Source organism: Suncus etruscus, chromosome 1, assembly GCF_024139225.1.
Source record: "Suncus etruscus isolate mSunEtr1 chromosome 1, mSunEtr1.pri.cur, whole genome shotgun sequence".
Classification (NCBI taxonomy): domain Eukaryota; kingdom Metazoa; phylum Chordata; class Mammalia; order Eulipotyphla; family Soricidae; genus Suncus; species Suncus etruscus.
In genome coordinates, this window is record NC_064848.1 from 153,813,646 (window position 1) to 153,840,372 (window position 26,727).

A 26,727-nucleotide genomic window follows, 5' to 3' on the forward strand; every position below is an offset into this window, starting at 1 on the left:
TTTTTGGTTTTTGGGCCATACATACCTGTCAGCGCTCAGGGGTCACTCTTAGCTCTGCTTAGAAATCACTCATGGCAAGCTTGGGGGACCATATGGGATGCTGGGGATGGAGACCATATGGGATGCTGGGGATTGAACCCAGGTCAGCCACATGCAAGGCAAACACCTCACCCACTGTGCTATTGTTTTGGCCCCCTGGATATATAATTTCTTTTGTCCTGTGGATAATAAATTTTAGCAGCACTTGCCAGGAAATAAAAAAAAAACAGAAGGTCAGAAGCTAGCACAGTTACTATGGCATATGCTAATCACACACCCCACCTGGCACCACTTAGCCTCTAGAGTACCCTGAAAAATCCCAACACCACTTATGTGACCCAAATAATCTAAATCACTGCAGCCCGAACATTCTGGTATCCCCCAGTGAGGCCAAGGAATCATTGAATTAGGGACTTGGTTGGCCAAAACTGAATGCTAAATTCATTACAACTATTTATAAAGACTTTTTATGGCCATGAATTTTGAGTAACAACATTATATCAGACCTTTGGGGGATAGGATCAAACATAAAAAAATATCAGCATCTGTTTATTCCAATTATACTAACTTGTGGACTCAGTCCAGCCTCTCCAGGGAACAAGCTTTCAACTTTCAATTATTATAAACATCATGAAGTCTTTCCTGTTTCTAACGTTAAAATTCCTAACATCTTCTATATAAACCATTATGTTAGTCAAAGTCATATATTTATCTAATATAAATATTATACATACATATATATATATTTCCCTGATCACGCCCAGTGATGCTCAGGGGAATTATTCCTGGTGGTGCTCAAGAAACTGGGATGCTGGGGATCAAACCCAGGTCTACCACATGGAAGCCGGATGCCCTACCCATTGTACTCTCTCTCTCTAGCCCGTACCAAATATATCCTTGTCTGACAAATAAGTAAGGACAATGCCTGTTTTTCTTTTGTTTTTTAGTTCTGCTGGTCTTTCATCTTTTGTACTTGTATAAATAAACAACCAAGTACATAGGATATAAGTACAAATATGACATTTGTAGATTAACCCAGAGTCCAAAAATGAAATGAGCAAGTGCTCATAAAGAAAAGGCTGAAAGTTGAAGGTGGAAAGGTTACACTAAATAGAACAGGCAGCTATATTAAGAATATAGAAAGCCTGTCTAGAGTACAGGCTGGTGTGGGGTGGGGAGGAAGGACACTTGGGATATTGGTCATGGGAATGTTGCACTGGTGAAGGATTTTATATATATATATATATATATATATATATATATATATATATATATATATATATATATATATACACTTAAAAAATTAAAAAAAAGATAAGGCTTCCCAATTCTTACCACAGACTGTGTTCTTTACACTGACTGTATAGAAAGAGGACGTACAGTAAATGCACCCCATATACACCTCAACCCAGGCCCTTTGCCTGGTCTGTATTGTGAAGTGGGGAACAAAAAAAAAAAAAGAATAAATTAGATTAGCTACTGAATCACAGGTATTTTTGTAAGAATTATATTATGAGGGGCCGGAGAGATAGCATGGAGGTAAGGTGTTTGCCTTTCATGCAGGAGGTCATCGGTTCGAATCCCGGCGTCCCATATGGTCCCCCGTGCCTGCCAGGAGCAATTTCTGAGTCTGGAGCCAGGAATAACCCCTGAGCACTGCCGGGTGTGACCCAAAAACCAAAAAAAAAAAAGAATTATATTATGAAAAAAAAACAAGCTGGAGGAAAATGTATATAGTATAGGAAATTAAAAATATCCTCCTTCCTTTTCTTTTCTTTTTTTTCCCTCTTACAAGAATGGGAGTTGCACACTGAGTTGTGGTATTTATCAAGAGTTGCAGATTTGGCTGTAGCACTCACACACTTTGTCTTAATGCCAGGGACCACAAAGGACAGTATCACAGGAATGTAATCAGCATACAGACTGGTGCCAGAAGACTCACACGATAGGTGGGTAGTCAGTCTATAACTGAACCACATCCCTTGGGGCCCTGGCACCAATTTTTTAAAATAAACAAAACCAACTACTTCTTGGGGGCTGGAGCGATAGCACAGCGGTAGGGGTTTGCCTTGCACACAGCTTACTTGGGTTCAATCCCTAGCATCCCATATGGTTCCTGAGCACTTCCAGGAGTGATTTCTGAGTGCAGAGCCAGGAGTAACCCTGAGCACTGCCGGGTGTCCCCCCCCCAAAAAAAAAAACCCTACTCATTTAAGTTTATTCATGATTAAAGATGATTTTATTGACTCATAAAAATTGAAAAAAAAAATTGAAACCATTTTTTGTTTTGTTTTGTTTTGGTTTTGGGATCACAGCTGGTGATGCTGTGGTTACTCCTGACTATGTATTCAGAAAGTGCTCCTGGCTTGGGGACCATATGGGACACCAGAGTATCAAATTGCGCTCCATCCTAGGTCAGTCTCATGCAAGACAAACATCCTACCACTGTGCCACCACTCCAGCCCTTGAAACAAATTCTTTAAGCTTGACTTGGACTTTCCTACTAAGATAGGATAAAGAAGAAATGAAAGGAAAAGTGATCAGAAAATGAAGTAACATGAACGAGCAGTTCTTTTTTCTTGCTGCCTACAAGCGCATTCTTCTATAACTCTTCACTGAGCTTTGAATGTCCCTTTTCTGGCACCCTTTTTTCTTTAATTTTTTATTTTTAATTATGAGAACAAAGATGCAAAGAAAGAGGACAAGGTAAAGTTACAGTGGAAGGACAATCACCCTAAACAGAATTCTCAGAAGTCCCTTTGCTGATATCTTAACTTTGAACTTTCAGCCAAAGAACATTAAGAAAAATAAAACAGAGCCCATGCACAATTACTTTGTCCCTCAAGTCCCCAGATTGTAATACATAATATATCTTAGCAGCACATCAAGCAATCTAAAGCTGTAAAACTTATGCAACTCCTTAAACATTGAAGGCATAGTATTTTTTTTACATTTCCATGCACATGCATATTAGTTTAAGTTAACCTCAAAAGTGGGTTTTTCTTTTTAAGGATAAGAGTCAAAGGAGCACAGTAAAAATGGTGTTAGAGTGGCAATAATTGTTTGCATAGGTCCACCAAAATATGGGGGACATGGAAAGAAAAAGTCTTGGCCTAAATACAAGGAGACCCTACCCCTGAAGTTTCCTGGCATAAGACCAACTCTAGGCTCCAGGCAAGCTAGATCGTCCAATCCAAGTCATTGTCTGTAGAGCCAACACACTTTTATTTTTCACACAGTCTCTTTTTTTGGTATCATGTTTCTGTATTAAAGATCCTGGAATCTGTATATCCTACATTGAAGTCAGGATGTGGAGTGTCCTCTAGTTTCACCTCAGTGAAAGCCCTCTCCAATACGCAGGTCGTTGATGTTCTTGTCTTCTCAGTGTTAAGGGAAGTCTCTTTTCAGTAGATAGATGTCAGAGCAGTGGTAGGGTCTTCCCTGGTAGAGGACTGCTTCCAGGTGATGTTATAAACAACCTTGGTTGTTTCGTAGATAGCTTCCCAGGTTCAGGGGTGAATGGAGAATGCCCATTCTTCTGAGGCCTGTGCCAGGTCATTATGTCAATGTTCACAGTGTAAGGTCCCATTTCACTACAAGATTAGTGTGTTCCAATCTCTATTAGATAAGAACTTATTTGTGTGTATAGTATTTTGCCATTTTAATGTGCCTATGCAAACAAGGAACAATGCCACATGTTCCATGTCCTCATAGAAGCCAATATTGCTGCAGAGCCATCAGCGTTCATCACACAGATCAAATACAACCACGAGGGAGACCTTTTCACGGTGGCCAAGGACCCTATTGTCAATGTGTGGTATTCTGTGAACGGTGAGAGGCTGGGCACCTACATGGGTCACACGGGAGCTGTGTGGTGTGTGGATGCTGACTGGGATACCAAGCATGTCCTCACTGGCTCTGCTAACAACAGCTGTCGCCTCTGGGACTGTGAAACAGGAAATCAGCTCGCCCTACTCAAGACCAATTCTGCTGTCCGAACCTGTGGCTTTGACTTTGGGGGCAATATCATCACGTTCTGCACCAACAAGCAGATGGGCTATCAGTGTTTTGTGAGCTTCTTTGACCTGCGGGAACCAAGTCAGATTGATAGCAATGAGTCCTACATGAAGCTCCCTTGCAACCACTCCAAGATCACTAGTGCTGCCTGGGGTCCCCTAGGAGAATGCATCATTGCTGGGCACGAGAATGGAGAGTTCAACGAGTATAGTGCCAAGTCTGGTGTGGTATTTGGTGAATGTTAAGGAGCACTCCCTGCAGATTTATGACATCCAATTATCCAGGGACATGACCATGTTTGTCACTGCATCTAAAGACAACACAGCGAAGCTTTTTGATTCCACAACACTTGATCATCAGAAGACCTTCTGGACAGAACGTCCTGTCAACACAGCTGCCCTTTCTTCCAACTATGGTCATGTGGTACTGGGCAGGGGTCAGGAAGCCATGGATGTAACCACGACGTCCACCAGGATTGGTAAATCTGAAGCCAGGTTCTTCCACTTAGCCTTTGAAGAAGTTTGGGAGAGTCAAAGGTCACTTTGGGCCCATAAACAGTGTTGCCTTCCATTCTGATGGCAAGAGCTACAGCATCGTTGGAGAAGATGGCTATGTTCCCATCCACTACTTTGACCCACAGTAATTTGAATTTGAATTTGAAGCTTAAGAAATTGGACCTTTATTCAGGTCAGAAAATGTTTTTGGCCAGGATTCAGAAAGTTTTAAACTCTAAAAAAAAAATTAGATTGGCAATAAAAACAAAAAACAGGGACACTGGATGGACATGGAAGTTATCATGCTGAGTGAAATAAGTCAGAGGGATAAAACTCATTTTTTTAAGTTTTATTGATTGATTTGATTGATTGGTTAGTTGGTTGTTGGGCCACACCCAGCATGCTCAGGGGTTACTCCTGGCTCTACACTTAGAAATCGCCCCTGGCAGACTGGGGGATCATATGGAATGCCAGGAATTAAACCAGGTCCTTCCCAGGTTGGCTGCAGGCAAGGCAAATAACCCATTGCTATCTCTCGGCCCCATAATAACTAATTTGTGGGATAAAAAAAATAGCATGAGAATAATATCTATCTAAATACAATAGAAATAAGGGCCTGGAGGACTGTAAGAGGCTTGCCACAGTGGAGGATTGAGAAAGTATAGTTAGGACAGATAAGGGAAATGATCAATCTAGACAAGAAATGAGTGCTGAAAGAAGTTAAAGTGATAAATATGATATCCTTTTAGAAACAGTATGCAAACCATGGTACCTAAAGGAAAAATATAAGAGAAATCAAAGTATCTGTTAGAGATAGTTTTGTTGATAGGGACAAGAGAGAAACTAGGAACACATGGCATACATGAATGGGTGCTCAAACATTTTATATCATGAAGAAATGTGTAAATGTGTATCTAACAGTGATTCAATAAAATATTTAATCATTAATCACTTTAAAAAGACTCTCAATGAAGAGAAATCATCAAAGCGTAAAGTTTTATTCCTTGACCTAAAAACTATACTCTTATCTGCATAGAAATCCAAAAGTCAAGGTAACTTGGAAAAAGCCTATGTTGTCAGTTTTGCTAAGCAATTCAGAATTCTATTCTGGAACTACCTATATGACCTACTCTGGGTATATAACAAAGTTCCTTCTCTCCCTTAATTATTTAATAATAAAATATTTTGCTCCACTATCTTCACCTAAAATTACTTTAATAGACAATAAATTTAGGGGAATTTTTAAATTTTAAACTGGGAAAATATTGGGACTGTTTTTCTGTAAAAAGTATAACTTTACCTCAGCCTGAGAACCACAGTTCTCCCCAAAATTCAGGTAACAGGGATTGGCTTCCCCACCACACATATTAATTTGATCTCAGAAGGACCTTGACAATTGCCTTAGTGAGGACTTCTCATTTCATCACCAATGTTGTGGTAGGAGAGTCAGAACTCTATTGTTGTAACCAATGGTTTGAGGAGACAGACCTCAAGTAGATTGGGGGCTTTGGAGGAGAGAAAATCATGTGTTGGACAAAGGCAAAAGACTTTCCAGGAATGATTTCCATTCCAATGGAAATTGTTTCCAGTTTGTAAATAACAAATGCAGTTGACACACACAAGAATCATTTGCTAAGTATTTTTCCATTTAAAACATATGCAGAATACTTAAGAAATAGCACAGTAATTAGGGGACCATGTTTTGCATGCAGAGGACCCAGCCATCACATGGACCCCCAAGCACTCTTGGGTTTTGTCCTAGTGGCCCAAGCACCACTTGGGTGGTCTTAATAGTTTACAGTTCTATAGACCCCAAGTACCATCAGCTTATCAGGCCCTAGCATTTGCCTGAAAGATTATTCAGAAGACCCCCAAAATTTATTTAACATAGTATTATTGTAGTTCATCCCCTATTACCTATGGCATCTGCCCTATGACTTCAAAGTATACAAGAGAGTAGAAACGAAAAGTTGGTCTGAAAAAGTTTTCTAGGAAAGTAGTTCTTAAAGGATGTGGATGGAGGTAGGGGAGCCAGGCCACATTACTTCAAAGGATGGAATGTGAGCTTATGTATACAAAGCATGGTGAATCCCTAAAAATGAAGTACTTGGTGATCAGAAGATGACACATACCCCATCCTGAGCACTACCTCCAGACTATAAATGAAGTGGACCTAATAAAATAGGAAGGGGAATGGCAGGTTTCCAAGATTTCTAAGGGGGTTGGAGGTTAGAAGGCTTAGTTTCACCAATATCCAACATTTTAAGTCATTGTTGGGGTGGGGGGGGGGTGTCTAGCCAAAAGCACAGGATTTTGATTTGTGTTCGTTTGGGGAGGTCTGTTTGTTGTTGTTGGTTTACTGGCCACACCTGGTGGAGCTGAGGGCTTGCTCCTGACCCGGCTCTCAAGGATCAATCCTGGTGGGGACTAAATCTGGACCACCCCATGCAAGACGCATGCCCTATCCAATATAATACAGCTCTGGTCAAAGAATGCAGGTTTACTTTGTACTATTTAGCTCAAACTAACACACACGGCCACTTTGAGCAGTTTACAATTACCTTACCCAAGAAGATCTAACTAAAAAAAAAAAGCAAAAGACTTCATCTGATTCCTGGATTAATGACAAGCTTGAGCCCTGAATCATCATTTTCATGTTTATAAAATCCCTAACCACACTAATCCACAGTTGTTTCTGGGTTTCCTGTCCTAAGAGCTATGATGACAAGGAAATAGATAGGGATGTGGAAATATGTGTTTAGGGACATACCTAATAATAACTGTTTCCATATACTTATTTAAGGAGAAAACTGAATTCTGGTAGCAGAAGTAAGACCAAATGAAAAATAAACCTAGAATACATTGAAGGGAAATAGGCTACAATCACCTGCCAAGGATACACAGTTCATAAGATTTGCCCAAACATACCAGGCCCTTAGAGCTTTCTATCTTGGGGCCGGTGAGGTGGCGCTAGAGGTAAGGTGTCTGCCTTGCAAGTGCTAGCCAAGGAAGGGCCGCGGTTCGATCCCCTGGCGTCCCATATGGTCCCCCCAAGCCAGAGGCAATTTCTGAGCGCTTAGCCAGGAGTAACCCCTGAGCATCAAACGGGTGTGACCCTCAAAACAAAAAAAAAATGCGTTTCCATCCTGCATCTTAATACAAAGATCCCTAACATTTTATGAACCCATTATGAAGAATGTATAAAAAGAAACGCTGTAATAGGTGTTTAGTTGAGTATCTGGTCTAACTAGGGTCCTAATGATATATGTTTGATACCAAATTGAGAGTCTGGGGGACAGGAACTAAATGCGGTGGGGAGGGGGGGAAGTATTTAGTTGTCATGATCAGTTCTGCAATTTTTTCTAGATTCTAAGCAGCTTGGACAGCTCTTGGTCGTGTATTGAAGGACTGCGCTCAAATGCATTAGAAAGCAGAAACTGAAAGGCTTACTGGGCCCATGTCTGATCTAGCATCAAGCAACAACAAACCTCTCCAGGTTCCAGTCCAGAAAAAAAAAGCGACTTTCTCTTTCGCTGTCGGGAAGATAAAAACAAACAAACAAACAAAAAAACCCAAAAAACTGAAGACCTCTGGAAGTGTTTTTCTACCCCCTCTATCCCGAAAAGTGCCAGCCCCAGACCTCCCGCTAAGGTCCTGAAAAGATCTGTAGGTCCATTCTCCTGTAAATCTCACTGGACAGGCCCGTTTATCTTCTGCAACTACAATCCGACCCCAATCGCGGTCCTTCGCCACAGCCTGCTGTACGGAGGGCAGGTTCGGGCTAGTCTGGGGCGGGGACTCGGGAGGCCTGATGAGGGCGGGGACGCAGATCAAGTTTAAAGGCCCGGAACTCTCCCTGCGGCACTTCAACACCTGCCTGGCGGCGCGGGGCTGTTGGAAGAACTTCGCAGAACTCGAGTCCCTTCGCTAAACGGCCCACCGCAGGCAGCATGGGCCGCTATCGCATCCGTGTGGCCACCGGAGCCTGGCTCTTGTCCGGGTCGCTCAACCGCGTGCAGCTGTGGCTAGTCGGGGAGCGCGGGGAGGCGGAGCTGGCGCTGCAGCTGCGGCCAGTGCGGGGCCAGGTCAGCGGGCAATAGCAGGGTCTCTGGTCCAGGTCCAGCTGGGCTCGAAGGGGGAGGACAACTCTTACCTGGGAGGCCACTGTGCAGAGGCACTGGCTAGTACTTCCATGTACTTGTACTGGAATGCCTGTACCAAGATGCCTGTACCGGGAAGGATGAGGGTCCTAGTCAAGTGAGGATGTACCTAACTGCCTTTTCCCAGCCCATCCTCCCAGTTTCCAGCTCCCTCCCCAATAACTCTGGAAACAGGGTCTTCAGAGACCTATTAGGGAGACAGCTGGAGTGGTGTCAGTTCAATTAATGGAGTCAGCTATCAAGACATTGCCAGCTACACAGAGACCCCTCGTCCTCTCTGGGCAACAGAGACTGGGACTACTGTGCAGTGTCAGAGGGAGGGAACAAAGGGATGCTGCTGTATCTAGAGGCCATGGTCAAAGGAGACTTCCTAGAAGGCTGAAGAAATAGTGTCATGGGTAATGTGCTTTCTTTGCACACAGTTTCAAGGTTCAATACCAGCATCCCAGATGTCCTCTGAGCACTACCAGGAGTAATTCCTGAATGTAGAGCCAGGTGTGACCTGAGTATTGCCAGTTGTGAACAAAAACCTAGTAGTAGTAGTAGTAGTAGTAGTAGTAGTAGTAGTAGTAGTAGTATCATCATCAACAACAAAGGAGACTTCACAAAGCTCCTACCCTTCTCAACTCATCCCACCTCTGATACCCAGTCCTCCTGAGTCAGGTACTAACTCTCTTCTGTGTTCTTGTTCCCACAGGAGGAGGAGTTTGACCTAGAGGTGCCTGAAGACCTAGGGCCACTGCAGTTTGTGAAGCTGTGTAAACACCACTCCCTGGTGGATGATGCTTGGTTCTGTGACAACATCACTGTGCTGGGTCCCGAAGCCAATGCAGAGGCTGCCTTCCCATGCTATCGCTGGGTGCAGGGCGAGGGTGTGCTGACCCTGCCAGAGGGCACTGGTAAGGGATGGTGGGGAACATGTGCAAAGCGTGGAGAAGTGCCCGTAGGGCCTGGTGAGATAGGACTAAATAAGTCCAAATGATTGGGAAAAGTCAGGTTAAGCATGAGAATGTGGGGTTGGGGGGGGGGGAAGGATCCAGTTATATATAGAATGAAAATGACTGCAAATGGGACTAGACAGGAAAGTGATTTGAAGTCTTCCAACCGAGAGGAAAGGAAGTAGGTAGTCATAGGACTGATGGAAAACAGTAAAGTAGAAAAGAATAGCCAAAGTAACAAATTGGGGAAGCAACAGAGAGGGGAGTACATGGAATGATAGAAAAAAAAAAGATCTTGAGAGGAGACAGCAAAAAGAAAAGCAATAAAAATACTACAGAGACAAACTGGTTTGGAACTCTAACAGCTAAGAGAGGACAAAGGCAAACTGGTTTGGTTGGAAAAACTTGGAGGACAGCTAGAGGGACAAGGGAGCACACTGAAGGAGATGGGAATAAGGGCAGAGAATTGTTCACTTGTTCTGCTGGAAAACAAATAAAAGATGGATAGAGACAAATAGGGGGTAAGGAGTTAAGGATGAAAACATTAGAATCAGAGACATAATATGGAGTTAAGCTGCTTGGCTTTCACATGGATGACCCAGGTTTTATCCCTGGTGCCGCATATGATCCCATATGCATATGGTCCCCACATATGAGCATTTCTAGCAGTGATCCCTGATCACAGAGACAGGAATAAGTCCTGAACACTACTGGGTGGAGCCCAAATCACTCCCCCAAATGATTGAAGCATTAAATACAGACTTTAAGACATGTGATTCTAAGTACAGATATGCACAAGTCCAAGTCAGTAAATTCTATAATGGTAGGTCATAAGAAAGATGAAGTGAGGTAAAGAAAGAAAGCAGATATTTCTCAATGACTTCAAGATAGGTGAAGACGCAAAGGAAAGGTAAAGACGTGGATGGTCAATGAGGTTTAAGACATGTGAAATTAACCAAAACAATTTATAGTAAAAAATACATGTAGATGGGGCCAGAGAGATAGCACAGCAGTAAGGCGTTTGCCTTAGATGCAGATGGACAGTGGTTCGAATCCCAGCATCCCATATGGTCCCCCAAGCCTGCCAGGAGCAATTTCTGAGCATAGAGCTAGGACTAACCCTTGAGCGTTGCCGGTGTGACCCAAAAACCAATATATATATATATATATATATATATATATATATATATACATATACATGTGGGCATACTGTGATTAAGATTTTTATCATCTTTTGAGTAAGCAGAGGGATATCTATATATTGAGGTATGAAGCTCTAGTCCTGAAATTTATGTAGTAATCAATGGTGAATTCATTTATTTTAGATTTTATCACATTATCAAACTATGCAACTGAGATACTGATGAAATTGGATAGGAAAGGTTAAGAAAAAGTGGCAAACATTGGGATTTTTGTCTCAAAGGCAATAGATGAAAGCTGAGATAAGTGAAACCAGGAGCTCAATTAGCAAAAATGGGGCAAAAGTAATGGGGAATCAAGCACAGAAGCAAAACCAATGATAAAACAAACAACTTCCTTTCATATGACTATGTAAGGAAGAAAAGGACAAGCAGATAGAACACCAAATTTACACAAAAATGTGTGGTTAATTATGTTCATGTCTTTCCAGCCCGCCTGGCAGGAAACAATACATTGGACATGTTCCAGAAGCATCGGGAGAAGGAACTGAAGGAAAGACAACAGACATACTGGTGACCACTCACCCATAACCCCCACCCCACTTCCTTTACCTTTCCCTATCACTGACCTGAACAATCCAAAAACCTTTTCATAATTTCCTAGCTGGCACACCTGGAAGGAAGGGTTACCCCGGACAATAGCTGCAAAATCTAAGGATAATCTACCTCCAAATATGAGATTCCATGAGGACAAGAGGCTAGACTTTGAATGGACACTGAAAGCAGGGTGAGAAAAAACCTGGAGCTGAGTTGAATAATGCTGAAAATGTAAGAACAGTAATTGGCAAACAGCTAAGGAATAAGTCAATGGTTGAATCTATCATCTGTTTTAGGGCACTGGAGACTATCCTCAAGCGTGTTTACACCTTCCTGAGTTCCTGGGACCACCTTGAGGATTTTGATCAGATCTTCTGGGGCCAGAAAAGTGTCCTGGCTGGTAAGTAATTCCCTCAGGTCTTCATAACCCCTTCTTTTTTTTTTGGTTTTTGGGTCACACCCAGCATTGCTCAGGGGTTACTCCTGGCTGTCTGCTCAGAAATAGCTCCTGGCAGGCACGGGGGACCATATGGGACACCGGGATTCGAACCAACCACCTTTGGTCCTGGATCGGCCGTTTGCAAGGCAAACGCCGCTGTGCTATCTCTCCGGGCCCTTCATAACCCCTTCTAATGTTTATAAAACGTCAGAATCTAGTCAGTGATTGGACAAATTTCATGCTCCATAATCCCCTGTAGTCCTTAAGTGAGGAGATATTCTTTTAATGGTAATCTTTTATAGGCCTAAAGATGAAAGATAGGGCCTGTATATAAGATGGTCATACATCAGAATCTCTAGAGCAGAAGTTAGAAGATAGGGTTAAGATCACTATTCTCTTCTTGCACTACACCCTCAGAAAAGGTTCACCAGTGCTGGCAAGAAGATGAGTTTTTTGGCTACCAGTTCCTCAATGGTGCCAACCCCATGCTATTAAGACGCTCTACTTCTCTGCCCTCCCGTCTGGTACTGCCTGCAGGGATGGAAGAGCTTCAGACTCAGCTGGAGAGAGAACTTCAGGTACACTCATCCCCCAACTCTGCCTTGTTCTTTCCTTTATGTGAGGAGGAGGTGCAATGAAAGAGAGCAACCAAAGAGTCAGGAAAGGGAGGATGTGGTAACCCAATGGGTAATCCTATGCTGGAAAAACCTAGAGACAATATAGGAGAAAACTATGATATTGGGCTGTCAAGAGACAGCAGGAAACCAGGATACAAGGGGAAAGAGGCCTGGATCTCTTTGCAAAGGGATGGAAATTTTAGATTGCCTATGGTGCAGCGAGGAATGGGAAGATAGAGTCTTCAAATCACCATAGCCACATGGCCAGAGCAAGTAGGGCATTTGTCTTGCATGCAGTCTACCTGAGTTCAATCCCCAGTACCCCAGATAATCAACAAGCCCTGCCAGGAAAGATCCTGTAGAGCCAGAAGCAAGCTCTGAGCACTATCAGATGTGGCCCCAAAAGAATGACATTTGAGAAGATTGAGAAAATTCCACTTATTTTGCTCCTGGTGTAAAATGAGTGGGGAGAATGTACAATGAATGTTCTGGATATTTTTCACTTGGACTCTAGAAGTATGGGAGTAAAATAGTAAAAAAATAGATTTAATATCTACATTTTCCCTTTTGCCTTGGTTCTCTGAAGGCAGACTCAACTCTTAAACTATGGCACTTTCATTATTCCGCAGAATGGTTCTCTGTTTGAAGCTGACTTTATCCTTTTGGATGGAATTCCGACTAATGTGATACGAGGAGAGAAGCAATATCTGGCTGCCCCCCTCGTTATGTTGAAGATGGATCATAATGGGAAGTTACTGCCCCTAGTGATCCAGGTGAGGGGCCCTGGGAACACCCTTCCCAACACTGTTCTCTATTCACCCCAACCTCTGCTACCAGTGAACCAGGTCCCAGATTCTATCCTCATATACTGAGACCTGTCCTCATGTCTCTCTAGTTATAGCCTGATTTCCTCTGACTCATCTAACTAGAAGAAATTGTTAAGGAGTCATAAGAGAATTTTGAAGTCTCATGCTACATATCTCCAGTGGTTCTCAAACTTTAGAGAGCACCAAAATCACCTGGAGGGCTTGTTAAAATACAGTTTGCTGGGTCCTACTACCTAGATTTTCTGAATCTGTAGGTCTACGGTGAAAACTGAGAATTTGCATTTCTCATGAGTCTCAAGGTGATCCTGATGATGCTATTTTGAGAACACATCTTGATAATCAGTAATAAATTACTCAACAGCCTTTCAACAGCCCCATCGTTGTGAACAGCTTCTCTCCCAAAGTTTTCAAGAGTTAATGAGAATTAACAATTATCCTACATACCCATCCACTTTTTTACCCAACCCTACTCAAATTCCATCAACTTCTCCCAAACCTTTGTCAGAAGTCCAGAAGGAGAGTCTATCTCTCCTGTCTTGTCTCCGACTATGAAAGCATCGAGACAGGGCCATAACTAGTGTGAGAAAGGGTAGTAAGGATTACAGTCTTCTGAAAAACAGCAATCTTACCTTTGTCATGCTTTCCTATAATACTGAACATAATAATTATATAACTTCTTTTTCCCAGATCCAAAGTCCCAGCCCCAGCCTTCCCTCGCCACCATTGTTCCTGCCCACAGATCCTCCATTGGCTTGGCTCCTGGCAAAGTCCTGGGTCCGAAATTCAGATTTTCAACTCCACCAGCTCCAATATCATTTGCTGAACACTCATCTGATAGCTGAGGTCATTGCTGTTGCCACCATGAGGTGTCTTCCAGGGCTGCACCCTATCTTCAAGGTATATCTTCTACCTTCCACTTTCTATATCTGTCAGAAACAAGAAATAATCCATTATAAAATTTTGCATGGCCAAAAACTGAAATAGTGGAACCAAAGAGATAGTACAGTGAATAAGTCACTTTTCTAACATATGGGCAACCTGAGTTCGATCTCCAGCACCCCAAATGAGTGTCAAGTCAATAGTAAACCCAGATGAGCACCACCCAATATAGACCAAAGACTAACACACACACAAAAAATCTAAATAGTAATTTGTGAAAAAAAGAAAAAAAGAGAAGACTGGTTCAATATCTTGAAATTTGTATTTAACTTAAGCCAAGTCAAGTTTCTTCAGAAAATCTTAAAAGGAGACCCTCTGAAATTCTCAGATATCTAATAGTATAATAAGTAATGGAAGTGTAGTGTGCCTGAAATATTGCTAGTAAAACAAAATTTTTGTCTTGCTTTAGAAGTTTTAATTAGGGGCTATAGCAGTAGTACAGCGGGTAGGGTGTTTGCCTTGCACATGGCTGACCCAGGTTTGATCTCTGTCATCCCATATGGTCCCATGAGCACTACCAAGAGTGATTCCTGTGTGCAGAGCCACCAGGCAAATAAACAATCTATCAGGCTACTTTCATCTGACTGTGAGAGGTGAAGACATGAATTAGGAAGGTGCTGATGGGAATGAAAAAGAAAAACATTAAAGACTTGGTGAAAACAGGAAATAGTAGCAGCAGCAGCAGCAGCACATTTCTCACATGTTGGAAGGTCAGAGGTCTAAGCTTCTGCACCATATAAAATCCCATAGTGTGTTGTACTTATCTAGATACGACAGATTTATAAGAATGAATTCTGTTATCTATTGTGAGGTAGAAAGCAACAAAACAAGACTTTCACTTGCTTAAAAATAGTCTAAGAAGGGGCCAGATCAATAATACAGGGTAAATAGGGTGCTTGCCTTGCATGGGGTCAACCCGGATATGATCCACAACACACTATGTAGTCACCAAAATACCACTAGGAATGATCCCTGAGCACAAAGACAAGAGCAGGCCCTGAGCACTGCCAGGCATGACCCCCCACCCCCACACACACACCAATCTAAGGGGCCAGACAGTACAGAAGGATAGATGCATACCTTATATTCAGCCAACTCTGCATCAGTCTTCAGCACTGCATATAGTTCCCCCCAAGTACTACTAGGGGTTATCCTTGAGCACAGAAATAAGCCCCCAGTTGTAACCCAAAACCAAAATTTAAGCACCTAAGAAGAAAATTCTCAAGATCTTAATGAGACTTTTATTACAGGGAACATAGCAAAAAAGGGAGAAACAGATTCAAATGTATGCACCTAAGAAATTGCCAGAAACAGTAGTTAGGAGAAGCAGCCAGTTGAGAGGCATAAGTTAATATTCATGCAGTTTTAAATACCTGGAGTTTGAAGTGTTTGTAAGCTATGCAAGTATCTTATGAAGAAAACAACTGAATTGGTTCCTGTGGGGATTTCACCTGAACACCCTAAGTCTGGCTAATAATAAGGTAGCTTGAGTCTGACTTAACATAGAATGAAGACCAAAAACCTAGGCTTTTATGGTCTCATGGTGTCTTGCATCATCATCTATGGCTCATATTGAATAGGTTAAGTCTCTTATTCACATTTAATAATCCCTTATAGCTCAGTGCTTTCTCCATCTATCTCCACTAACCAAAATAACTTTTATCCCTTGGCAAACAGTTGAGTACTTATCATAAAAAGAAGAGAACTAAGTCTGTAATATCACAGAGTTTTACTTGTGCTAACTCTGAATTCAGACTCCTGGGAGCAGAGTCCTAAATTCTAAGCTGAAAGCTTATCAAATGTGGCTTCAGTTTCCTCATCTCTAAATAGGAATAATAGAGGTCTCTCTTGTAGCTGTAAAGGTTACATAACAGTCTAAAAACAACCAAAATATCCATTTTTGCAATTACCATTACACGTCATTTCCTTATGTGTCTTCTCTCATGATTGGGCTTCTAATAATGTTTAGCATCTTTCGTGATCTTTCAGAAAATTTTCAGACTACTGTTAGCTACTTTGAGATCCTGACATCATAAGTATCACTTAAGTAATTCCATGTCTGGCATCAGCAACTCAAATACAATTTTGCATTAAAACCACATACAAACTGTGTAAAAAAAAGAAGACAACATGTGATGTGATGGCTAGAGAGATAGCACAGTAGATAGAGCACTTACTTATCTTGCATGCAGCAGTGACCCCTAAATACAGAACCAAGAGTAAGCCAGATGTGGGTGTCCTACCCTCCAAAAAAAAGAAAGGCATATGAAAATCAGATGGTCTTTTTTTTAATAATAACGAAAGCTATTTTATGGCAATTAAAAGAAAAAGAGGAACTAACTTCCTATTTGTGAATAAGAATAAACTGACCATCCTATCTATTTACATAGGTAGCTCCATATAGCATGTCTAATTCTTACTAAAGGTTCCATCACCACTACCACCCAAAAATATATCAATATTGAAATTATCAAAGTATAAAGGAATGGCTTTTAAAATGAGTAGAGAGTCTAAGTGAAACTATGAAAGTGTAAATAAAAGGAAATCAAAGGGAGCTGATTTCAAAGAACACCTAAAGCCAATCAAACTAACAGCTACAATTCAAGGACCACTGTATGTCCCAAGCATAATTATTCACATACCTATCAGTATAGTCCCCTATAATAAATAACACTTATTAACAGGTGAGGTAAGTTAATACTTAGCTTTACTGCTTTAGACAAGTCTCAGTGTAATAAGGTGTGGAATAAAATCCTCATTTCAAAGTGAGATTGAAAACTCACCCCAGAACCCAACTGACATGAAGTCATGGAGGATGAGACTGATTGATCCATGAAATAAGCAGAGACCTACTAGAGGAAGGAAGCATCAAGAGAAGAGAAAACTTCTATGCTTTGTGCCACCCCCTACAAGGTAGGACCTAAGTATGTTCTCAGTTAAAACCATTCCATACCAATCTCCTCCATTTTAGCTCCTGATCCCACATATCCGATACACCATGGAAATTAATACCCGGGCACGTACAGAACTCATCTCAGATGGAGGTGTATTTGATAAGGTAAGGAGAGAATGGGACACAGGACTGCCTATTTAGCCAGCTATCTCAGACCACCTACCACCTTCAGTATCCCAGACCAACCTGTCCTAACCTTTTAAACCCATGAGCCCCTCCCTTTATATTTAAATATAAAAATCCTACATCTGAATTTCTTTTATACTGTGTCTGGTGCTCTTCCTCAAGGTCTTTTTTTCTCTTCTGACCAGGCGACTAACACAGGTGGAGGAGGCCATGTACAGTTCCTCCGCCGGGCATTCGCTCAGCTGACCTACCGCTCCCTCTGTCCTCCTGAAGATCTGGCTGATAGGGGTCTTCTTGAAATCCCGAGTGCTCTCTATGCCCAAGATGCTTTGCGGCTCTGGGACACCATTGCCCGGTGGGTGAAAGTGGAAGCTGAGAAGTAGAAGGGCATGGGGAAAGAGAAAGAAAGCTCTGGTCAGCAGTAAGTTGGGTCTGAAAAGGAAAACACTAGGAATCTAGAAAGAAAGCTATAAATAGGAGCTGAGAGATCTTGAGAACACAATTTTGTTAGAAAGGAAAGCTACCAATAGTGTACAGGGAATTTCTAGAACCAATGAGTCACATTCATTCTTTTTTGTTTGTTCATTTTAATTAATTTGGCGAAGGATGCAGTCACAATCGCAGTGCTGAGGCTTAGTTCTGGTTCTGTGTTCAGGGATCATCCTGGCTAGCTTGGGGACGACATGAGATGCCAGGGATTGAATTAGGATCTACTGCATGCAAGGCAAGAGCCCTAATTATGTCTAGTCCCACATTTCATTCCTTTCTACACTAGTATTTGGATAGTGTATGTCTAGATAAAGAATGTCACAAAAGAAAAATCTTCAAAGATCAGTATTCAAACACAGGGAGAGTCAGATGGGCAAGGCCACAGAAAAGGAAGCCTGAGATTGGCACCTTCTATTTAGTGCCAATGTGCTCAACTCTTTTCTGGACAGGTATGTGGAAGGGATTGTTCATCTATTCTATGAAGGGGATGATGCTGTGAGAGGAGACCCTGAGCTGCAGGCCTGGTGTCGGGAGATCACTGAAGTAGGGCTATGCCAAGCCCAAGACCGAGGTAAGAACTCTCTACCCAGAGACAATTCTCAGCTCTGCCCTTCTGGGAACACAAACCAACCCTTCATCACACATGCCTCTCTTCACATAGAAGCATCTGAGTCCCACTGTCTCCTAAGACAATCCTAGCTACCCAAGGATCTTCCTCTTCAAGGACCAGGACATCAACCTTTCCCTCTATTGAAAAGCTCCAAAGTCACATATGACCCTAATTTGCCATAAAATGGGTCTCAATAACTCCAGAATTATAGCAATGTGGGCTATTCCCAGCCTGATGGGATCCATTTTCATTCTTCATGGCTGACTAATTTCCTAAGTAAGGATGTAAATGGGAATATTTTCCCACCAAGACACATAATGACTGACTCTTCTTTCCATCTCTTTTCTTAACTGCTGCAGATCCAACACACAAAAAATTCATATACTGCATATTCACCATACTGAAGTTACATCTATGTACAACTCAAAACTGTATTTGCTTTTGCTCAAACCTGAATTCAGTTCCTGGCTCAGAGGACACATCTTTTTCTATTTTTACTTGGGAGCGGGGGCACACTGAGCTTACTTCTGGCTCTGCACTCAGAAATCACTCCTCAGGCCGGAGAGATAGCATGGAGGTAGGGTGTTTGCCTTGCATACAGAAGGACAGTGGTTCAAATCCCGGCATCCCATATGGTTCCCCGAGCCTGCCAGAGGCGATTTCTGAGCATAAAGCCAGGAGTAACCCCTGAGTGCTGCTGGGTGTGACCCAAAAACCCAAAAAAAAAATGGAAGGAAGGAAGGAGGGAGGGAGGGAGGGAGGGAGGGAGGGAGGGAGGGAGGGAGGGAGGAAGGAAGGAAGGAAGGAAGGAAGGAAGGAAGGAAGGAAGGAAGGAAGGAAGGAAGGAAGGAAGGAAGGAAGGAAGGAAGGAGAAAGAAATTACTCCTGGCAGGCTCAAGGGACCATATGGGCTGTTGGGGAATCAAACTCGGGTCAGTCACATGCAAGGCAAATGCCCTACCTGCTGTGCTATCTTTCCAGTCCCTGGGACTCATGTTTCTTTGGCAAATCTAGCCTTGGGATCAGATCCCCATTTACAGGTAATCTTTGTGGAACAACAGCCTGACTTGAGTTCGTCTTCTAACACATCAGTCTGAACTGCTTCAAATCAAATTTCACCTGGTCCTTCCCTTCAAACCAACATCTCTGCCTATATAGATAAACTATATTTGGGTTTTGAAGATGCATGTACAGTAAACTCATAATTCTATCTGGAAGGGACCTGTCCCTATAACCTTCAACCTCCAAAGAGCAAACTTTCTGTAGTATCTCTTGATAATATCCTTCAGGATCCAAGTGACCCCAAAATCTACTTCCTGTCATTTTCTTCAATCAATATCTGTCTACATTTAGAAAATTAAACAAAATATCCACCTACTAATGTTTACCTCTAAAGTGTTCCTCATTATCCCTTCCTCAATTATCAAAGCTCACATTTAACTGATTTTTCAACAAACATTTTAGAGATTTTAAAATTAAAATCAGGATGGAATTTATAGTCAAAAACCAGTGTTCAACGTCAATCTCTGAATTTTCCTAACTATCATCTTGACAAACAATTTAATGAGCGTTCATATTTTTATCAGTAAAATGAGAGTACTTATATTTGCTCCACTTAACTGACACAATTATTAGGCCTCTGAGCTCTCACCTCCACAATAAAATGAGTAGCCCGAGATAACACTTGTGGGGAAGCTTCCCTTGACCATGAAACTGGAAATGTTTGACTTCTCAGACACTTACAATTTACTATTTTGGAAAAAGAGGAAGAAACTCTAAATTCTTTTTTTTTTTTTAGAAACTCTAAATTCTTAATCACTTTTTAATATAAAGGCACTTTGATTGAACCTTTCCAGTCACCTATTTACCAATAATTAGCATCTATTAACTAGTTGTTACATACCCAGATAATTTCTATTTAGAATTCCATTGATAATCCATGTTTTGCAGATACAAGAATGAAGAAGTAAATAAGGGCCAAATGTAACCAAACTGTATTGCTTGAGCCTGCATTAAAATCCATTAAAATATGTCTGAATAAATGATAAAGGAACCTATCAATTTTTAAATAGATATCCCCAAGGCATTTAATTCTCTCATTCTGCAGCCTCTAAATCCAACTTGTTTTTACTCAGGTTTCCCTGCCTCCTTCCAGTCCCAAAACCAACTCTGTCATTTTCTTACCATGTGTGTCTTCACATGCACTGCCCAGCATGGGGCCATCAACCAGGGCCAGGTATGAACAAATGAATACCCAACTCCCTGAAAACAAGTGCCTAGACCTTGGGATGCTCAAAGTACCTGAGGGTTCAAACTGTAAGTATCAAAATCCTAGAAATAGTCTCTTCTCCCAGCTGGACTGGTACTCCTGGGTCCCCAATGCCCCATGCACAATGCGGATGCCCCCACCCACTACCAAGGAAGACATAACCATGGCCACCGTGATGGGCTCACTACCTGATATCCAGCAATCCTGTCTTCAAATGACTATTGTATGGCATCTGGGTCGCCGTCAGCCAGACATGGTAAGAGGGGACTCTGAAGGTAGGAGGAGATGATGGGAGTGAAGGACTAGAGCCTATATCCTTCAGTCTTCAGTCCAGAAACTAACTGACCCTTTTTTTCTTTCTCAGATACCTCTGGGGCATCACAAAGAAAAGTATTTCACCAATCCCAAGCCCAAGGCTATACTATGTCAATTCCAATCAGATCTGGAAATCTTGGAAAGGGAGATTGAAGCCAGAAATGAACAAGTTGACCTTCCCTATGACTATCTGAAGCCCAGCAACATAGAAAACAGTATCACCATCTGAGTTCTAAGGTGTCCCCATCTAAAAAGCTCAAATCAGCTCTAGGATTAACATTTCCATTTTGAATGATATGGTTTCCTAAGTCTCTGCTGCTAAGATTCTCTTTCCATTAAAGAAAAATAATAAAATTCTTTCTTTAAAAAATTAGAACACTAAACACAATCATGTATGTAATCAAGGTGTTTAAATAAAATAAATTATAACGTTAAGTATGAAACTCTATAATTAACAGTATTTTCCAAAAATAAAATAGAAAAAATAAAGATATTCCCCCCAAAAGAGGTCTATTCCCTTCCCCACTAAATCCTCTTTTCAATAGCCTACCATAACAAGGTGCAGCATGCTTTTTCTATAAAGGAATTACAGAGAAGTTTTAGGTTTTGTAGAACTCACAATCTATCACAACTGAGTAGCTCACTCATTGAAAACAAAAGAAGTCTCAACAATATGTAAATGAATATCAGTATGATGTTTACTTTGTTTAGCCAACCATTTAAAAATAAAACAATAACAGGGCTGCAGTGATAGCACAATGACAAGGCATTTGCCTTGTATGTGGTAGGCCCAGGTTCCAACCCCTATATCCTATATGGTCCCTGGAGCCTTACAGGAGCGATTTCTGAGTGGAGAGCCCGAAGTAACCCATGAGCACTGCCGGGTGTGGCCCAAAAACCAAAAACTAAAAAAAATAAAACGAAAATAAAACCCTTACTTACGGGGCTGGCAAGGTGGCGCTAGAAGTAAGGTGTCTGCCTTGCAAGCACTAGCCAAGGAAGGACTGCGGTTTGATCCCCTGGTGACCCACATGGTCCCCCCAAGCCAGGGGCAATTTCTGAGCGCTTAGCCAGGAGTAACCCCTGAGCATCAAATGGGTGTGGCCTAAAAAACCAAAAAAAAAAAAAAAGCAAAAACAAAAACAAAAACCCTTACTTTCTTTGAAAAATATATACAGGCTACCAGTTGGAATTGATCTAGTACCATTCCTGCCCAAGGATATTAGCATGAGGTACTCACAGTACCTCCAAGACATCCAAAAAAACCCTCTGAGGGCAGGGAAACCTTTCTTATAGCTCTCAATGGCTTCAATTTAATTCTCCTTGCCAAAGGTTCACTTAAAATTTTCTGACTTCAGGGCAGGGATGTAGCTGAGTCAGAGCACATGTTTCAAATCTATAAGGTCCAAGTTCTATCCATCTACCTTAAATTTTTTTCCCTGAGAGCCAGAGCAATAGTACAATAGGTAGGCAATTTGCCTTGCATGCAGCTGACCTTGATTCAATACCAGGCATACGGTATCCATGCACCACCAGCAGTAATTTTTTTTAAATTTTGGGTCACACCCAGCAATGGTCAGGGGTTACTCCTGATTTTGCACTCAGGAATTGTTCCTGGTATTCTTGGGGGACCTGGACCAGCTGTGTGCAAAGCCCTATTTGTGACAACCCCCCCATTTTTTTTCTTTACCCCTATTTCTAATTTCTTTACTTCTATTTCAACTTTCCGTCTACCCCTATTTCTTCTATTCAGAGATGTATCCCTAAAGTTCTTCATAAGAGTGAAGGACATTCATAAATGGCTTCCACCCACATATTCTCAACAGAAATGAAATTTACATTTCAAGGCTACTTTCCCCAGTTCAGGAAGTACCCTGCAGTCTGTATTTCAGATTACTGGTTCTCTTAAATCTTTTTAAGAATTTAGGCACTATAAAATAAAACAGAATGTTTTTTTCTACAACTGAGCCCTTTCGATTGCACTATGTTTACTGTCATCACTAGAAAGAATACATTCTGACTCAGGGCTAAACTGTGTTCCTCAAATACTATTTCCCTGAATAATTATAAATTTGTCCCTCACCAGTGAAGTATACAAAGTTTTTTAGAGAGGATAATCTATTCATGTTTTTCAAATTTTGTGTAGGGGTTAAGGCACTGAATGCAGTCAACTCTAGTTTGAATCCATATATCTGTGTTCATATGAGATTTGAACACAGATATATGGATTCAAACTAGAGTTCATATGGATATGAACACTGTTGGGTGTGATTCCTGAGTAGTCAGGATGTATACAAACAAAAATTTACACCTTACCTTATTCAAAGAACAAGCATCAGTTTCTTTAGAGTTTGCTAGGGAAGCATTTTCCTTTAAGTATTTGTGTGCTTATTACTTTCTCTGGTACATTTAGGACAGTTGGCCTTCAGATATTTGCACACTGAGTATGACACGAATATATCTTTCTCCTTCCTTCCTTTCTTTCTTTTTCTTTCTTTTCTTTTGTTGTTGTTGTTGTTATTGGAGGAGCACATAGAAGGCTTCCGAATGACAGTATATGGTGCTGGAATTCAAACCAAGGCGTTGCCACTGCTGCTTGCTAAGCAAGTGCTTTAACCTATGCACTATCTATTCCTGAATTTTTATAATTTTATAATCCCCATATTTTTCCTGGACATCCAAACTATTCAGTATTACAAGCTTGCAATGAAATGTTAAAGAATTCTCAACAACCACGACATACAGAAATTTTAAAAATTTTAAAGCACTTTAGCCACAGCAGACTGACCTCAGTAAGAGACTAATATACTTTTACAGTGTGAGATTATGAAACTTTAAAAGTAGCGATGAAGGACTAGTTCAGTAGCAGACCACTTGCCTTGTACCTATGAGCTGAATCAAAACCACCGCGTCAGAGTGTCTGTGTGTGTGTGTGTTTAAAAATAAACAGTGGGGCAAACCACCGCGTCGTGTGTGTGTGTGTGTGTGTGTGTGTGTGTGTGTGTGTGTGTGTGTGTGTGTGTGTGTGTGTGTGTGTGTGTTTAAAATATAAACAGTGGAGCCGGAGAGATAGCACAGTGGAAGGGAATTTGCCTTGCAAGTAGCCGATCCAGGATGGTCGGTGGTTCGAATCCCGGCATCCCAATATGGTACCCCGTGCCTCCAGGGGAGATTTCTGAGCGAAGAGCCAGGAGTAACCCCTGAGCATCGCTGGGTGTGACCCAAAAACCGATCAAATAAAATAAGACAAACAGTAAGTGAAGGGACCTGATTCAATTCCCCCCGGGGGGGGGGGTGATAACTGAGGATATTCTCTCTAGGCAGAAATCTGTCACACGGTTATACCGCCAAGGCTATCACCCCAAACTGAAGTATCTAAAGGGAAAATCGGGTTCAACTCTCTCTCCTAAGCTCCCACAAGGTTACCAGGACTCTCGAGAGGCGCTTTCCCCAGGCCGGTGGCGGCAGGTTCCTAGACACAGGTCACATGACGGGGCCAAGCCAGTCACGTGTCAGCCTGGTTCCTTCCATTCTCAGCCAAAGCGGGGGGGGGGAGGGCAAGCAACCAGGGGCCCCTCCTGCCCCTGCAGTATGCACCGAGACACGTAGCTCAACAGCGTGCTCAGAATCACCTCTTATGTCTCCGCTGACTCCTTTCTTCCCCCACTTCCCGAGGGGTCCTGGCGGCCTCCAGTGATCTCCGCCGGGCGCCCCCCGTCCCGATGGTCGGGCCCCAGCCCCCGCCCCCGACGCCCTCCGCTCCCTCTTCCGCGGCGCGAACCTCGCAACTCGGCTTGTGGTCCGGCTGCCCCGTCCCGCGACTCCCCGTCTGCACCCCGCCGGCGTCTCGGGGTCCTTGGCGCCGTCATGGTCTCGCTTCTGTGCTGCGGGCCTAAGCTGGCCGCCTGCGGCATAGTCCTCAGCGCCTGGGGCGTGATCATGCTGGTGAGGAGACGGCCCGGCGAGAGGGGGTTCGGGGGTCCCGGTGTGGTGGGGCTGGAAGACGGGGAGGCTCCAGGCCTTACGTAGAAGGCTGCGGCGGGGCCAGAGAGGAGGCTCTGGCCTTGCCTGCTGCCAGCCTGGGTACGACCTCTGGCACCCGCAGGAGGGCTTCCCGAGTGTAGATTTAGGAGTCCACTGAGCACCGCCTTGCCCGGGGTGGCCCAGAAACAAAATGGAAAAAATAGGAAAGAAAGCAGCAAGCAGGGCCCTGCGAGGTGACGCTAGAAGTAAGGTGTCTGCCTTGCAAGCGCTAGCGTAGGACGGACCGCGGTTCGATCCCCCTGCGACCCATATGTCCCCCCAAGCCAGGGGCGATTTCTGAGCGCATAGCCTGGAGTAACCCCTGAGCGTCAAACGGGTGTGGCCCGAAACCCCCCCCCCAAAAAAAAAAAAAAGGCAGGCAGGCTGCCGCGGGGTTGACAAACCGCCGGAGGAGACAATACTGGAGACTGAAAGATGGGGGACACGGGGAGGTACACAGGGAAGGGGGCCGCTGAACCCTGGAAGTGACATTTTTATGGAAGACGACCAGAGCATCTGGTGATGCTTAAAATGAATGAAATGCAGCGTGTGTATGTGTGTGTGTGGGGGGGGGGGATCTTGGAGATCGCTTGCTCCAAAGTAGGGGGTTGGGGGCGGCCGTGTTTCCCAGGACTCCCCGCTACCATTCTGGAAGTGCGAACCCCCACCCTCGAGTCCTTCCTTCTTTCTTGTCCCGTGATAATGACGCCGCAGCAGGGGGAAGATCATCTGGGCTGGTCGGTGCTTTCTTCCCCTGCCCTCGTTCCATCCGGTTGTTTCCACGTCGCCAGCCAGATCATTCCGGAGATTTCCAAGCCCAGTTGTAGCAACATGCAAGGGGAAGAGATTTTAAGTCCTAACTCAAGTAGGTCAGGCGCCTGACTTCTGCGGCCCGTTCCCCTTTTACAGATAATGCTGGGGATCTTCTTCAACGTCCATTCCGCCGTGCTCATTGAGGACGTTCCGTTCACGGAGGCAGACTTTGAGTATGTATTATCGGGGGTGGGGTGGGGAAGGGAGGCCTGGTGTAGCTGCAAGATGATCAGAATTTAGTCCGAAGAGATGCTACATTTCATGCTGATGAAAGCCCAGCTTGACAGCTGTCTCTCAGTTAGGTGTGGCCTTGGAAACAGATTTAGCAGCCATCAGAAACCATTCACTCCTGCAAAAAAAAAATCCAAGCCAAGACCTCACCCCCAGGGGGTTATAAAGATTGAATACACAAAACTCGCTGAGATGGGTTCTTGGCACACGAGTGTCAGGAAACGTTGCCTATCTTTTGTTTCTCATATTTCTCGCCCTGATCCCCCCACCTCTAGGAATGGACCCCAGAAAATATACAACCTGTATGAGCAAGTGAGCTACAACTGTTTCATCGCCGCGGGCCTGTACCTCCTCGCCGGCGGCTTCGCTTTCTGCCAACTCCGTCTCAATAAGCGCAAAGAATACATGGTGCGCTAAGTCAAGTCGCCGCCTAAAATCGTCAGAATCCACCCCGACACCTCCACACTCGCCCCGCCCCCTTATTTAATTTAATGACTGCCCATCACTGCAAGCCCGCGCCCACTCCTCCGCCTGCCGAACGAAGGATCAAAAGCCTCCAGTCTCCGGGAGTGGGGCCTGGTAGGACCCCAGACCATCCAGGACCCTGCCTGTGTCTGTCCCGTGTCACAATAAAGAGAACCCGAGTTCTGTCTTAAGTCTTTGGTCTGCTGTGCAGAGGGTCGCGGGAACCG

The 26,727-nt window shown here is 43.2% G+C and overlaps 3 protein-coding genes and 1 non-coding gene across 4 annotated transcripts in view; all 4 read left to right on the plus strand.

The window, feature by feature from the left end:
- The window catches only part of LOC126027519 (eukaryotic translation initiation factor 3 subunit I-like), a 98,260-nt gene extending 93,543 nt beyond the window's left edge, over positions 1-4,717 (plus strand). Inside the window, 4 exon segments of the mRNA XM_049786541.1 lie at positions 3,754-3,781; positions 3,784-4,286; positions 4,288-4,574; positions 4,576-4,717. Coding sequence (XP_049642498.1) covers positions 3,754-3,781; positions 3,784-4,286; positions 4,288-4,574; positions 4,576-4,699 — 942 coding nt within the window. The 3' untranslated portion in view covers positions 4,700-4,717.
- On the plus strand, positions 1,358-1,490 carry LOC126031349 (small nucleolar RNA SNORA51). The gene has a single exon (XR_007503280.1). It is a non-coding gene; the product is annotated as a small nucleolar RNA SNORA51 (small nucleolar RNA).
- A 3,783-nt stretch (positions 4,718-8,500) lies between the features above and the next one.
- On the plus strand, positions 8,501-21,197 carry LOC126011028 (polyunsaturated fatty acid lipoxygenase ALOX12-like). Its single transcript, XM_049774684.1, has 14 exons — positions 8,501-8,635; positions 9,408-9,609; positions 11,279-11,360; positions 11,452-11,574; positions 11,681-11,784; positions 12,241-12,401; positions 13,070-13,213; positions 13,955-14,164; positions 17,178-17,264; positions 17,471-17,640; positions 18,224-18,345; positions 20,520-20,620; positions 20,739-20,909; positions 21,018-21,197. Exons 1-14 carry the CDS (start codon positions 8,501-8,503, stop codon positions 21,195-21,197), a joined length of 1,992 nt encoding a protein of 663 aa, XP_049630641.1.
- A 3,515-nt stretch (positions 21,198-24,712) lies between these two features.
- RNASEK (ribonuclease K) lies at positions 24,713-26,686 on the plus strand. Its single transcript, XM_049775892.1, has 3 exons — positions 24,713-24,913; positions 25,901-25,977; positions 26,311-26,686. The coding sequence occupies exons 1-3, from the start codon at positions 24,836-24,838 to the stop codon at positions 26,450-26,452; spliced, it is 297 nt and encodes a 98-aa protein (XP_049631849.1). The 5' UTR covers positions 24,713-24,835; the 3' UTR covers positions 26,453-26,686.
- The last annotated feature ends 41 nt before the right edge of the window (positions 26,687-26,727 follow it).